Here is a 12,833-nt window from a genome sequence, read left to right as displayed (position 1 = left end):
TCTTGTAATCTCTAGGTTAGGGTATGTAATGTATTAAGTCAACATGTCTAATTCTAACAGATAAGCAAAAAAATAAAAAAACAATTTTAAAACACAGATTTTCTTAAAAATTTTTTCTTGGTTGAAAAATAAAAACTTATGATTGTCTAAAGGATTTTTTTAATGTCTGGGCTTTAAATTTAAGGTCCTTGCACAAGCCAGCAGCTATATCTTTAATATTTTAGTCAATTTAAAAATTCTTTATGTGAAGCCTGGATATGTACAAATCTGTAGGTTAAAAAAAAAAAAAAAGACCAAAAGTTGGCAGAACTTTGAGTTTAGCCAAAATTTGATTTTTCAACAATTCTGTTTCAGTTATAGCTGAAATAATTTTAATACATCTAAGAAAGAAACTTTAACTTAATTACTGAGAGTAACAAATACGAAAATTCTTAATAAAACCCAGTGTTTATCATACAGAAATCTAGGCTAATACAGATTACTGACTGGTTAGAAAATTCCTAATACTAACTTTTATGAAACCTACACAGGAACCCCATAGTCTGCTTTTATACATTTCTAGTATAATATAATAAAAATAAGGGTTGAAACCTCACAACAGGTCTTAAGTTAGGGATTAATTTTTCAAGCTCATGTTCCCTAAATTTTTACTTTAAAATATTTAGCACTAGAAATGGCTTTTCATTTGTTAAAAACACCTCCATGAACATATTTAATGTGTCCAGCCCATGCCAGCATGGAATAAAAGGCAACCTCCAGCAGAAGGGGGTGGGGAGAGCTTAATATAAGTCTATCCTTTTAAAACAATTTACCAATCAACTAAAAAGTAAAAGCAGCATATATTTCCAGTCAAGCAAATTAAGTAAGAAGTACTATATGTTTTACTGATGAGAATAACATAAATACTCGCAGTTAAGTTTGACTTCATAACCATGTGATCGTAAATCTAGTAATCTAATGCTTGTACATAACTAGATCTCTTGAAGGAATTACAACACCAGAATTTAAGTTACATATAAGTTAAAGGTGTGTGTGCGCGTGTGTGTATGTATGTGCGTGCGTGTGGGTGTGTGTGTGCACATACACATATACATCAATATCATAGTTAGATCTCTAGTAGGTAAATAAAATAATGCTATACTGATTAATAATGGCTGATCCATTGAAGCAAAATCAAGTAGAAAGGTGCAGCTTTTCAGAAATAAATTAAAACTCAAAACTATCTTTAAAAAAAAAAGACTATGTTTCATAAAAGATACTTGAGAAAAAGTCTCCATGTTTTTTTTTTTTTTTTTTTTTTTTTTTTTTTTAACTGTTGTACTGGGAATTTATCTCTTTCAGAGTGCTCAGCTGTGATTGAGTTATTTTCTTCTAAAGAGAAAATGAGTTAACTCAATTAATCTCAGACAAAACAAAGAATACAAAGATTCTTCACCTGCAAACAGGAACAACACTGAAAGCTTACAGAATGGTAGAAACAAGTGAAGCATTCCATTTCCAATATACTACATGTCTCTGAGTTACACAAGAATTAAACAGTTTTCAAAAGATAGTATAGGAGGATTATATGTAAATCAAAGAAAGAAAAATAGATAAATAAATAAAACCTTTATTGTAGGGAGCAAGAGTTCTATACTTTTAATTGTTTATCAGAAAATGTGAACTAAAAAAAAAAAGACATACCTGTAACTTTCTTTGACCAGCAATGAAAATATCATATAATGTCCAATTTATATAAAACACAATCATACTATATAAGCTGTTAAAGAGGTTTAGAATATAATGAAATGAATCTAAAAACAATAAAGAAAATATTCTGTAACTATTAGAGATATAAAATATTTTACATGTAGTTTTTAAAAATAAAAATAATAATAGTAACAATGCATTTTTTTGATGTTCATAGTGCCAGCATACAATTGAGAGAGAGAAAGAGAGAGAGAGAGAGAGAGAGAATTTCTTTTTGCGGACAGAATGCTAGTTTACAGCAGGTCACTTTCCAAGAAAGCCTGTCAATCACTTTCCAGCTGGACAAACAGAAACATTTTACACAAAAATACAAAGGGCATTCAATGGATGCATGTCCCCAAAGCCAGAATTTTAGATGTACTTTTAAACACCATACACACAAATAGTGATTTCCAATACCATCACATGATACAAGAAGTGAAGAAATCATTGTATTCAATAGTTAATGGCTTTCTAGACATTGTTGCAGTGTCTTTAAGTTTTAGCTTAAATAAAAATGCTTTAATTCCTTAAACAAATATATGGGCAATAAATAAATAAATACTCCCACATTTTTGTTTTTGTGATGATAACATTATTAAAAAGTAAGTTGTGTGTGTGTGTGTGTGTGTGTGTGTGTGTGAGTGAGTGAGTGAGTGAGTGAGTGAGTGAGTGAGTGAGTGAGTGAGTGAGTGAGTGAGTGAGTGAGTGAGTGAGTGAGTGAGTGAGAGAGAGAGAGAGAGAGAGAGAGAGAGAGAGGGGGAGGGGAGAGAATATAAGCACATGCAGAACCAAATCTTGAAAATTTAGAAATGAAAAGAAAATAACCCACATGTATAAAGTGAAAGGAAAATGTGTCAATTTGTCTGTAAGAAAATTAGATAACTGCCTATATAGAAATGGAAAATGCAATCTAATTTTTCTTGTAGATTCTATTTCAACTTGAAAATTCAAACTGACAAAACTTGAAGTTTTCATAAACTTAACTCAGAAAGAGAGAGAAAAGCAGGGAAGGAATATGAAAAAACGAAAGAAACTAAAATTGAATGCCTAACCAATATTACTTAGCTTACATTTCAATTTTTTAAAATTTATTTTTTAATTGAATTTCTATTTGAGTTTGAATTTCAACACACACAATCTTTCTGATTATGGTTTATGAAAACATTTTAAGTATTATTTTTCAATTTGAAATTTAAAACTGGGAAGGAGAATAGATTCTTTGACCTGAAATTCATCTAGAGATAGAAAACAAATAGAACACAAGCATACATGAAACATTTAAGTATGCATATAGTTCTAAGTAAAAAGTATTTAAGAAAATAGAAGGTAAAGAGCACAAATGATTAGAATTTGTAATTCCTTCAAATGGTTAACTTCAGTTTACTAGTGCAACTACAAGTATTTAAAACAATCCAATAAATAAATTTAAAAAACAAATACTTAATTTGCTCTCATTTGGATTAAAAGTAATGCATTCAAATAAAAAATAGGTCTGTTTTGTGTCTCTAAATTTGTTACAAATATATTTACACATATAGACACGTAAACATGTGTATTTGTGTATGTGTGTATATATATGTATAGATAGATATATGTATGCATGTGCATATTTGTGTGCATATATATACATACATACAAATACATGCACACATACCTATATATATATATATATATATATATATATATATATATATATATATATATATATATATATATATATACATACACACATAAAACACATATATACATATAAATTTATATACACACGCTCTCTCTCTCTCACGCACGTTTGTGTTTTTCTAGTTTTTCAATTTTGCCATCGCCAATGTCACAAAAAAAAAAAAATTCTATAAAGAAGGAAAACAAGGGGAGAAATTTACAAACAACAATTTGTCAGAAAACATTGAATAATCAATGATTTTCTTATTTCATTTTGGCTTTTACTAGTTAAAACACTGTGCCAAAACTTTCCAAGAATTTATACATATATTATTTTTCTTCTTTTTTTTTCCAGTTTTCCAAGAGAAAAACAAAAATGCAAAGAAATTATCAGGTTAACTATTGTTCCATGGTCATTTGTTAGCCTTTCTTTAACCTTGACACACATTTTGTTCTGTACATAACCAACAGCTCAAAATCAGGCATTTAACTTAAAATATATACATACATACATACACGCACACATACACACATGAACATCCATTGACAGGTATATATGCATGTGTATATGCAACTGTTCATTCTTTAATGTTTGTTTGACTGAATGAGCCAGCAAAATTTGGAATTTGCATCTGTTCTTAGTGGGTTTTTTTTTCTTTTTTTAAGACTGGTTGCTCCATTTTTAACACCAACCACAGTACTTTAAGTGGGACTAGTATCTATATTTTTCTCTTTTTTTTTGTGTGTGTCAGCTAAATTTGACATAGCTGAGGCAAGTTGAGTAAGGTTCCTTGCTGAAGGATATAATGTCTGTGGTATGGATTATATTTTTAACCATGTCTTATCAATCTGGCCATCAGTTCAGCTTCCTAACCACATAGCTATCATGCCTCTTTAGCCATTCTTAGCTTAAAAAAAAAAAATTAAAAAGAAAATAGAGGAAAATTTTTTTTTTCTGTTTAAATCTTATGCCATTTCCTTTTTATAATACTGTCTCTTGTGATCAACCCAAAGTGGAGGATAAAACAAATGCTAGACAGAAATGAATGCAAGTTATATCATACAACAAAGTATGTAGAAGTGTGTGTGTGTGTACATGGAGAAAGTATGGATGGGGTTGTGTTGGAATAGAGTCAAGAGAAAAGAAACCAACTTTTTAAAAGATGGTGAAATTAGAAGAGATAATTTATAGCCGTTCCCCAGATTTTGTATCTTGTTTAGTATCTGAGGAATATCTAAGCTTTTCTTTTTCTTTACTAACATCATTCGTGTCTTTCAATGTCTGCTCATTTTCAACTGGTGTGTTGCTGGATTCCTTGCTCATTTCTGGAATATCATTGTCTCTTTTGATAGACTTCTCTTTATGTCTTTTCTTGTGTTCTTTATCACGATTCTCTGAGCTGCTTTCATCAAACTGATTCTTCTTGTTGGCAACAGCATCAGCATTCTCAATATAATCATCATCAAAGTCTTCCTCAAAACTGTCCACTTCTGTATCAGGGCAACGGAGGCATCGTGGTTCATTAAGACCATATCCTGGACATGTATTGCCCACACACTGACAACAACCATAATCATGAAACCATCGATATCGGGCTGCTCCCATTGACTTGCATGAAGCTTTACATTTACGTATGGAAGTGCACTGAGACATAAATGCTACTGTACAGTTCACCATATCAACCTTCTGAGTCATCTCGATAGAATGAGGACTACCTGCAAAATAAAATCACATATATTAAGGGCTAGGAATATCACAGAAATTAAAGATAACAAAGGAAATTTGTAGATATCTTAATTATTTTGCAAAACTGCAATGCATACCATTGACTAGTAACTCACCGTCACTGAAGCAAAGTGTTCTAAAGTTAAAATATAATAAAGTTGTATTCTACTCAATTGCTTAAAAAGAAACAGTAAGAATGAAAATTTCATTGATGTTCTTAATAATCCATAAGGTCATTATTAAATCTATTTAACAACCCACTAAATATGTTGTTATTTAACGGGTCCCAAACGGATAGAGATGCAAGACCACTCATGCTGCATCCTTAACCATTGACTATCAACTTCACTCCAAGATTGAACAGTTAGCATTGGAAAGAAAAGAATATTGAGCTATAATATACTTGCAACTATTTGATTTTTCAAAAGTATTCAGTAACAATTCACACTGAGTCCAATAAAGTATTACTCCATTAATGAAATTCTTTATTCAAAAAAATTAATAATATATTGGTGTCATCACAAGCCAGACTTGTTGATAACACTGAGATTTCAATTCAAACATAGTGATAAGCAGACAAATGTTTAATCGTTTAATGAATAAACTACCAAGTAACAAACCCATGAAAACTTGGAACAACTGAGGAATGTAGAATAAGTTTTCTGCCCAAGATGCATGCTGTGAAAGCAAAACTCCTGATTTACAATCTGGCAGTTCAATACGTTATAATCATAGCCCTTTGCCTCCATCAATATTATTGTATGCTACTTTATATTCTTGTGTATGAAAGAAATAGCAAAAAAAAAAAGAGTTGGCATAAGACCATCAAATACAACCAGTGGAGAGTAGGCTCTACTGATAAAATGATGAAAGCCTTGACAAATATCCAAGAAGAAAAATTGTTCCATTCAAGAGAAAACCATCTTAATAATTGTATGGTAAACTGATGACTGATGAATGTTAGTCGAATATCTAAGACAAAATCGTGGTGATGTAATGGTTAAGCAAAAAGGCTTTTTAAAAATTCAAACAAGTACAGTGTATTTATTTGTGGTCAAATTATGAAAATTGGCACTGACACAGAAAAGGCTTAATATTTTTAATTTAAATAGTCATTTGTACTAACGATAATGTTGTGCATATATGATTGTTAATTTACTACATAATAGAAACTATAAAAGACATATATACACCCAAATAAAATGGTGAAAAGAAAGATGTTAGTAAATATTAAATGCAGTTAATAAGACATGGATATATAAACATCACAAACGAAAATTGAAAAAACTTTTTTCCTCGACCTTTTCGTAGCATTTTCATTATAAAATTTACAGACTAGTTACACCCTTCAGAAACAGCCATGTATGTATGTAAGTTAAAATTAAAAAAAAATCTCCAGAAATAAATTGCAAATATTCAGCAACACATGCTGATTTTAATAGTGAACATTATAGAAAGTAAATAAATGATAGAGGAAGGGTTTCAAGTTTTCTTCCTTAGATTAGTAAGTTCATAACTTTCTTTAAAACAAATGTCACTGAGAGTATTTTGATTCAGGCAGTTTCAAGTGATATAGGACTGATAGATACATGCAGTGTTGTACAGAATGTAAAGAAATATGCCCATTAAATAGAAAGCAAAATATGTTATACTTTTAAACAGTTTATACAAGATGCCAAATTATGAGAAGGAACTCAATATGCTGATAGGTCATTTGTCTATATTCATAACTGGTAAAAACATTCTCATTTAGAATAAACATTTAAAAACTACTTTGGTCCTAAAATCTTTCAATTATCAGTGTTGTAAACTTTAACTGGGCACTGTGAGAGTTAAAAATTTCTGATCTTCAGCATGAAGTTGCTCAAATGGAACTATTTTGGGATTTGGTTATTAGCTTAACAGAAATAGCCTGTTACAGCAAAGGCATTTTTCTGGGGCATGCTCCCCACCCCAACCTACTCTACCCCCTCTCATCCCCACCTCACACATCTGGTTGCAGTTAATTTGCCAAAGTTTATAAGTATACATTTAATGTGTCAAATACAAACCTCTTCCTTAGCTATAAGTATAAATAAATTAACTTAGCTTGCTCTGTTGCTATAAAGGATTAGAACAACAATTTTGCATGCATCAATGGAATATGTCTTTGTTTGTGTCAATGGAATATTTCTTTGTTTCTAAATAAATCATACTGATGAAAAACTAACCAATACACATTCACTACTTGAGAAAACCCTGAAGTATACATTTTAAATGTTTGTGAAAAAATTTCCTATTTGCCCTCCATTAATGTGATACTTGATCATTCCCCCTTCTGTCTAATACCAACTTGTTTTAGAATATGAAGAATGTTTCAGAAAACATGAAAAGAATTATAGAAATGATACAGCAATATTTTAGGAGATGAGAATTTCAAAGAACTACTCTCTAAACCAAAAAATACTAAAAAATTCTTAAGCTGTTTCAATTACAGAATCGTTTGAGAATTAATCTATCTGCTCCTTGTGGAGGAAGGGTGAAAGAAACGCATTAGAAAGAAAGAAAGAAAATTAAATCTAACAAAAATCTTAGAAGCTTCAGTAGTTCTATCTAATACTTTCTTCTAGTTATCTCTACACAATGTTGTCTTTCCTATATTTTTTTTTTACCTTCATTCATTTTCCACTTCTTAACTGCTTTAGTAGCAAATGACAACATATTAGTTTTGCAAAATTTAGCCAAAATAACTGGGTCTGTTGTGGCTGAGTGGTCATTTTTGAGCAAACCTACACCAATACAGCACAAAGTTATGATTCACAAATCTAACCACTCCAGATATACAATACTTTGTGCTTGCTTGATTGATGACCCCACTCTGACATATAGGTGGTTTATCAAATGGTTTGCAATATAGTATGTAGATATGTTGTGTCTCTGCTATTGTTCCTGTAGGTCTTGGTGGCAACCACAGTGAAGGCACAGGAGTTGATTCTGATCAAGATCTCTTCTACATTTATGTCTGGTGGTTCATCAAGATCTCTTCTGCATTTGTGTCTGGTGGTTTGCATTCTATGTGTCAGGGTCAATTTGATTGTGTAGTTCTGTGACAGAATGATGATGGACACTCCACAGATCCATTTTCCTAGCTAACCTGTGATTCACCTAGCTAAAGTCCATATTGTACAGTCTGGCAATGCATTGATGAATTGTAAGGAATGCAACATGACAGTTTCCATATGTTGCACTCTCTTTCATTGTCCAGTCTATTTTTACAAACCTGTAGATTATGATGGTGATCAAAGTGAAAATAGCAAGAGGATTTGATCAGAGAGTGATAGCTTCTTTGTGCCATATTTATTTCATGCAAATTCATAGCTTCTATCATTCTCTGCTGGTGATTACACATTTTGGGAAAAAATTTCTCTGTATTGAAAAAAATATTATTCAGCCAACATTCATTCATAATTAATTTCAACTCATTAATAACTGCAGGCTTAGCCCCCAAGGACATTCATGCTAACATGGTTGCTACATTAGAAGATGATGTTCCAGCTTTATCAACAATACAAAAATGAGCAGCTAAATTTAGGAGGAGAATGGAGAGTCTTGAAGATGACCCAACATCTGGATGCCCTGCAACTACCACCACCAAGGAAAACATTGTGTTCACCACATAGTGATAGATGACAGGCAATTGATTATAAATCAAATAACCAATGCTGTTATATCCTGTGAGAGAGTTGAGAATATTCTGCACAATGAACTTGGTATCTTCAAAAGGGCCACACCATCAATGGAGAGTACTATGCTAACTTGTTGAGGCAGTTACAAAAGGCTATCAAGATCCAACACCCAGGAAAACTGATGAAAGGAGCCTTGTTTCATTAGGAGCAATGGCTCCAGCACACAGGTTCTTGGTTTCAATGGCTTCTGTGAGTGACTGTGGCTTTAAATTGGTTGATCAGCTCCTTATTTCGCCTCATCTGACTATCATCTGTTCCCTAATATGAAAAAAACACTTGGCTAGGAACCAGTATCACAGGGACAATGACGTTAAATCTGCCATTGATGACGTTTTTGATCTACAAGATGAAAGCTTCTTCACCAATGGGATCTAAGTACTGCAACACCAATAGAAGAAGTGTGTGAACTGCAAAGGGGACCATACTGAAAAATAATCATCATTTGGTCACATTCCATAAGAATATCTTGTCAGCTGTGAAATTTTCATATATGAACCTCATATAATGTTTAAAATTATAGTAGCTCTCAGTTTTCTATCAGTTGGTTATATAGGTTGAAAAGTTAATAATTTCATGAATTGAGTATCAATACCATCATCCTCAACATAAACAAACAAAACACAACAGAAGACAAAATACTAGGAGTTACTTATATACAACATTTCTATAAAATTCACAGAACAAATAGAAGAAATAGTAAAGAAAGCCAAATGATGCACAAACTCATAGAACACACATGTTTGACTAACAGAAAGAAATAACAGGATTTAATGTACAAATGATATAGTAGATCCATCATTAACTCAGGTGGCTTGGGTCTTCTGTCTCTATATAATAAAACTCCAATTAACTACAAAGGTCACAAAACAGCAAACTTCACATGATCACAGCTTGTACACAGATTTCGTATACAGACCACACCTACAGATCACCTGCACAATGTGAAAAGAAAAACTGAAAGACTAGTTGGACATGTGAGGTACATAGTTTGTTTACTGTAGCAAACTCCAGCCCTCACATTCCTGGTCACTAAATGAAAAAATCCCCACACAAGACTAAGACACATATAAAGCAGCCTAGATCACTACTACAACTGCAGCTAAAGGACACTATTTTCCATTCAATCCAAACAAATATAAAAACTCAGACACGGAAATAGCTATAGTCTCAAAGCCTTCACTGGCCCTAAACACTATGCTGCTGCAATGTATAAACAACGAATACAGAAGAGCAACTGTCATGCTCAGACCAGATACATCTTGCTTACCTCTATAGCCTGCACTCATGCAGTCAACCACTGCATTTTGGAGTGTGCACATAACTCATACTTGTATATACTAAATGGTGAAATATCATAAACAAAAACAAAAAAATACAAAGATCCCACACCAACGCAAAACAGATGTAATGTACAAATAATTCTACACCACAGGAAATAACATTGCACACATCTCATGAACATAGAGGTAGTTGGTGGTGCAGTAGAAGTTGGCATGAAACTGTTGCATGAAATTGGTGATGATAATGATGAATAAAATCACATGAGTCATATGTGCCCCACAACATTATACACTGTTCCTCCACACCAATATCTGCTCAGATATAGTTTGTATCCTATATGCAAGACAATTCAGCAGCACAACACAGCACACTCAGTATACTCTCTGCACACAACACATACATTACATAATAACAACCAATAAATTAACACAGCTTACCCAGCACATACTATATAAGATCAACTCCCACCAAAACAATGCACCACACTCCTCTATAACCAATATCCGGCATTATAATACATATAATTCTACACAGCTGCAACCCATTAATGCCATGCAAACCACACACCACATGCTATACACCACCACCATTTCAAAACAAACAACATAAATCATCAGTTACACAGCACATACAAAACATATTCACCACCCGACAATATAGTACAAGAGATGTTACACATACTTTAAACAACAGAGAAAACACCAAACTGGCATTTCCAGAAACTCATCCCCAATAGAAGTGGTTCTCAACTGGGGTCCCTATGGGGGTTCATATAAAGATTTTGTTGTTTAAATTTATGTGCAATAACTAGAATATTTTAACAATTTTAACAATTTTTTTTTAATACAATTCCTCTTAATATTTCTTCATAAAAATATAATAGGATTTTTTAAACATAAAATAGCTTTGGGGGTCCACCTGAGTGAAATAGGAGTCAAAGGGGTCTATAAGCAAAATATAGTTGAGAAACACTGCCGTATAGCAAAGCAAAGCTAACACAGTAAACCAACACAAATCTACATCTGTCAAAATAATAGTGCAAATACCTCAGGAATATGAAAGTGTACTTGGTTATGCAGTAGGAACTTGCATGAAATAGTCAGCATGAAATTAATAACAATCCACACAGCCAAGATCAAGGCACACTTGCTGGATATTTTTGTCAAAGACAACCAAAGAAAGAAGAGCCTCCTCACTGAAATATCAGTCCCAACAGATAATAATGTGTCTCTTAATAATTCTTTCTAATTTCAGTACAAGACCAGTAATTTTAAGGGGAGGAGTTAGTTGATTACATTGACCCCCCAATACTCAACTAGTACTTATCTTATTGAAACCTGAAAGGATGAGGTGCAAAGTCAACCTTGGTGGAATTTGAACTCAACATAAAGACAGAAGAAATGCCTCTAAGCATTTTGCTTAACATGCTAATGGTTCCACCAGCTTGCTGCCTTTATAATGATAATAATAATAATAATAATAATAATAATAATAATCAGGCACTATGTCCTGGTGCAGTACGAGGCACTGGCTCTCATGGCTTCTGATCTTAACTGATTGGAAGTGTTACCAAGTACATGCTTTGTCTTGGTATAAAAGATGGGCTAGAGCAAATATTTTGCTCAATACCACGGACTTGCTTGTCACTTGTTTGATCAGTTGAGCATGTCCCGTGGTGGCTGATGGTATGTGCATCTCTGATCACAAGCAGTAGTGGGAGAGCATCGTAGCTATGTGTTGGAGAGGAATTCTTTGGGGCTTGAATAATTCACCTCCAGAAACATAAGTATCTCATTCAACATCCTTAAACAACCCTTATTCAGGAACCTTTTGAGTGGGATGGGCTACTTGAACTGAAGAAAATTCTAACTGGGCTCCACCTGCAAGGTCATGCGCTATTTATCTTGATATGAGATCACCATGGTTGTGATGCATGTGCCTTGTGTGCCCTTATCAAATGGTTAGTCATGATGGGTATACTGGGCTTTGTATATTTTACTCCAGTGTCACTTTGATGGCATGCACTGCTCTCTCACTCAATAATAATCCTTTCTACTAATGGCACAATGCCTGAAATTTGGTGAGGAGGGATAGCTGATTACATCAATCCCAGTGTTTCACTGGTACTTAATTTATCGACTCCGAAAGAATGAGAGGCAAAGTTGACCTCGGCAGAATTTGAACTCAGAACGTAAAGACAGACGAAATACCGCTAAGCATTTTACCTGGCATGCTAACTTTTCTGCCAGCTCACTGCCTTAATAATAATAAAACTTTAGCATTGGATATGATAAAAATTATGACTTCTCAGATCTAACTGAGCTATAGGTCTGGTCCAAGCCAGACCCTAAGCACCTTAATCAAGCCTGCAGTCTATAGACAGAAATCACACCTGGCTGGTATGGATTTACCTCTCCAAATACTGAGTTGCAAGCCTACCATCTTGTAAGTCTTCATCCTCTGCAGCAATGGCTCCAGAACAAAAACATACCACAAAAGGAAATAATAATAAAAATAACAACAGCAACAGACTCAAAAATTCAAATTTTGAGGGAAGTACCTAGTCAATTATATCAGTTCCAGGACTTAAAATGTATTTATTTTATTGATGATATTCTGCAAGTATAATATTTTTACATATACACATAAATATCTTATTTATATCAGAGGTTGACAATATTCTTATTTTTCCAAACCCAGACCCATAGGGC

General features: G+C 33.0%; 1 protein-coding gene across 2 annotated transcripts in view; it reads right to left on the bottom strand.

Moving 5' to 3' along the window:
• Positions 1 to 1,595: 1,595 nt before the first annotated feature.
• Positions 1,596 to 12,833, bottom strand: part of LOC106883765 (twisted gastrulation protein homolog 1-A) — a 91,303-nt gene continuing 80,065 nt past the window's right edge. For both annotated transcript variants that reach the window (XM_052967226.1, XM_014934885.2), the window contains exon 4: positions 1,596 to 5,106. In XM_052967226.1, coding sequence (XP_052823186.1) covers positions 4,577 to 5,106 — 530 coding nt within the window. In that variant the 3' untranslated portion in view covers positions 1,596 to 4,576. The remainder of the gene's footprint in view (positions 5,107 to 12,833) is intronic.

This window comes from Octopus bimaculoides, chromosome 4 (assembly GCF_001194135.2).
Source record: "Octopus bimaculoides isolate UCB-OBI-ISO-001 chromosome 4, ASM119413v2, whole genome shotgun sequence".
NCBI lineage: Eukaryota > Metazoa > Mollusca > Cephalopoda > Octopoda > Octopodidae > Octopus > Octopus bimaculoides.
This window is presented reverse-complemented; position numbering and strand designations above follow the sequence as displayed.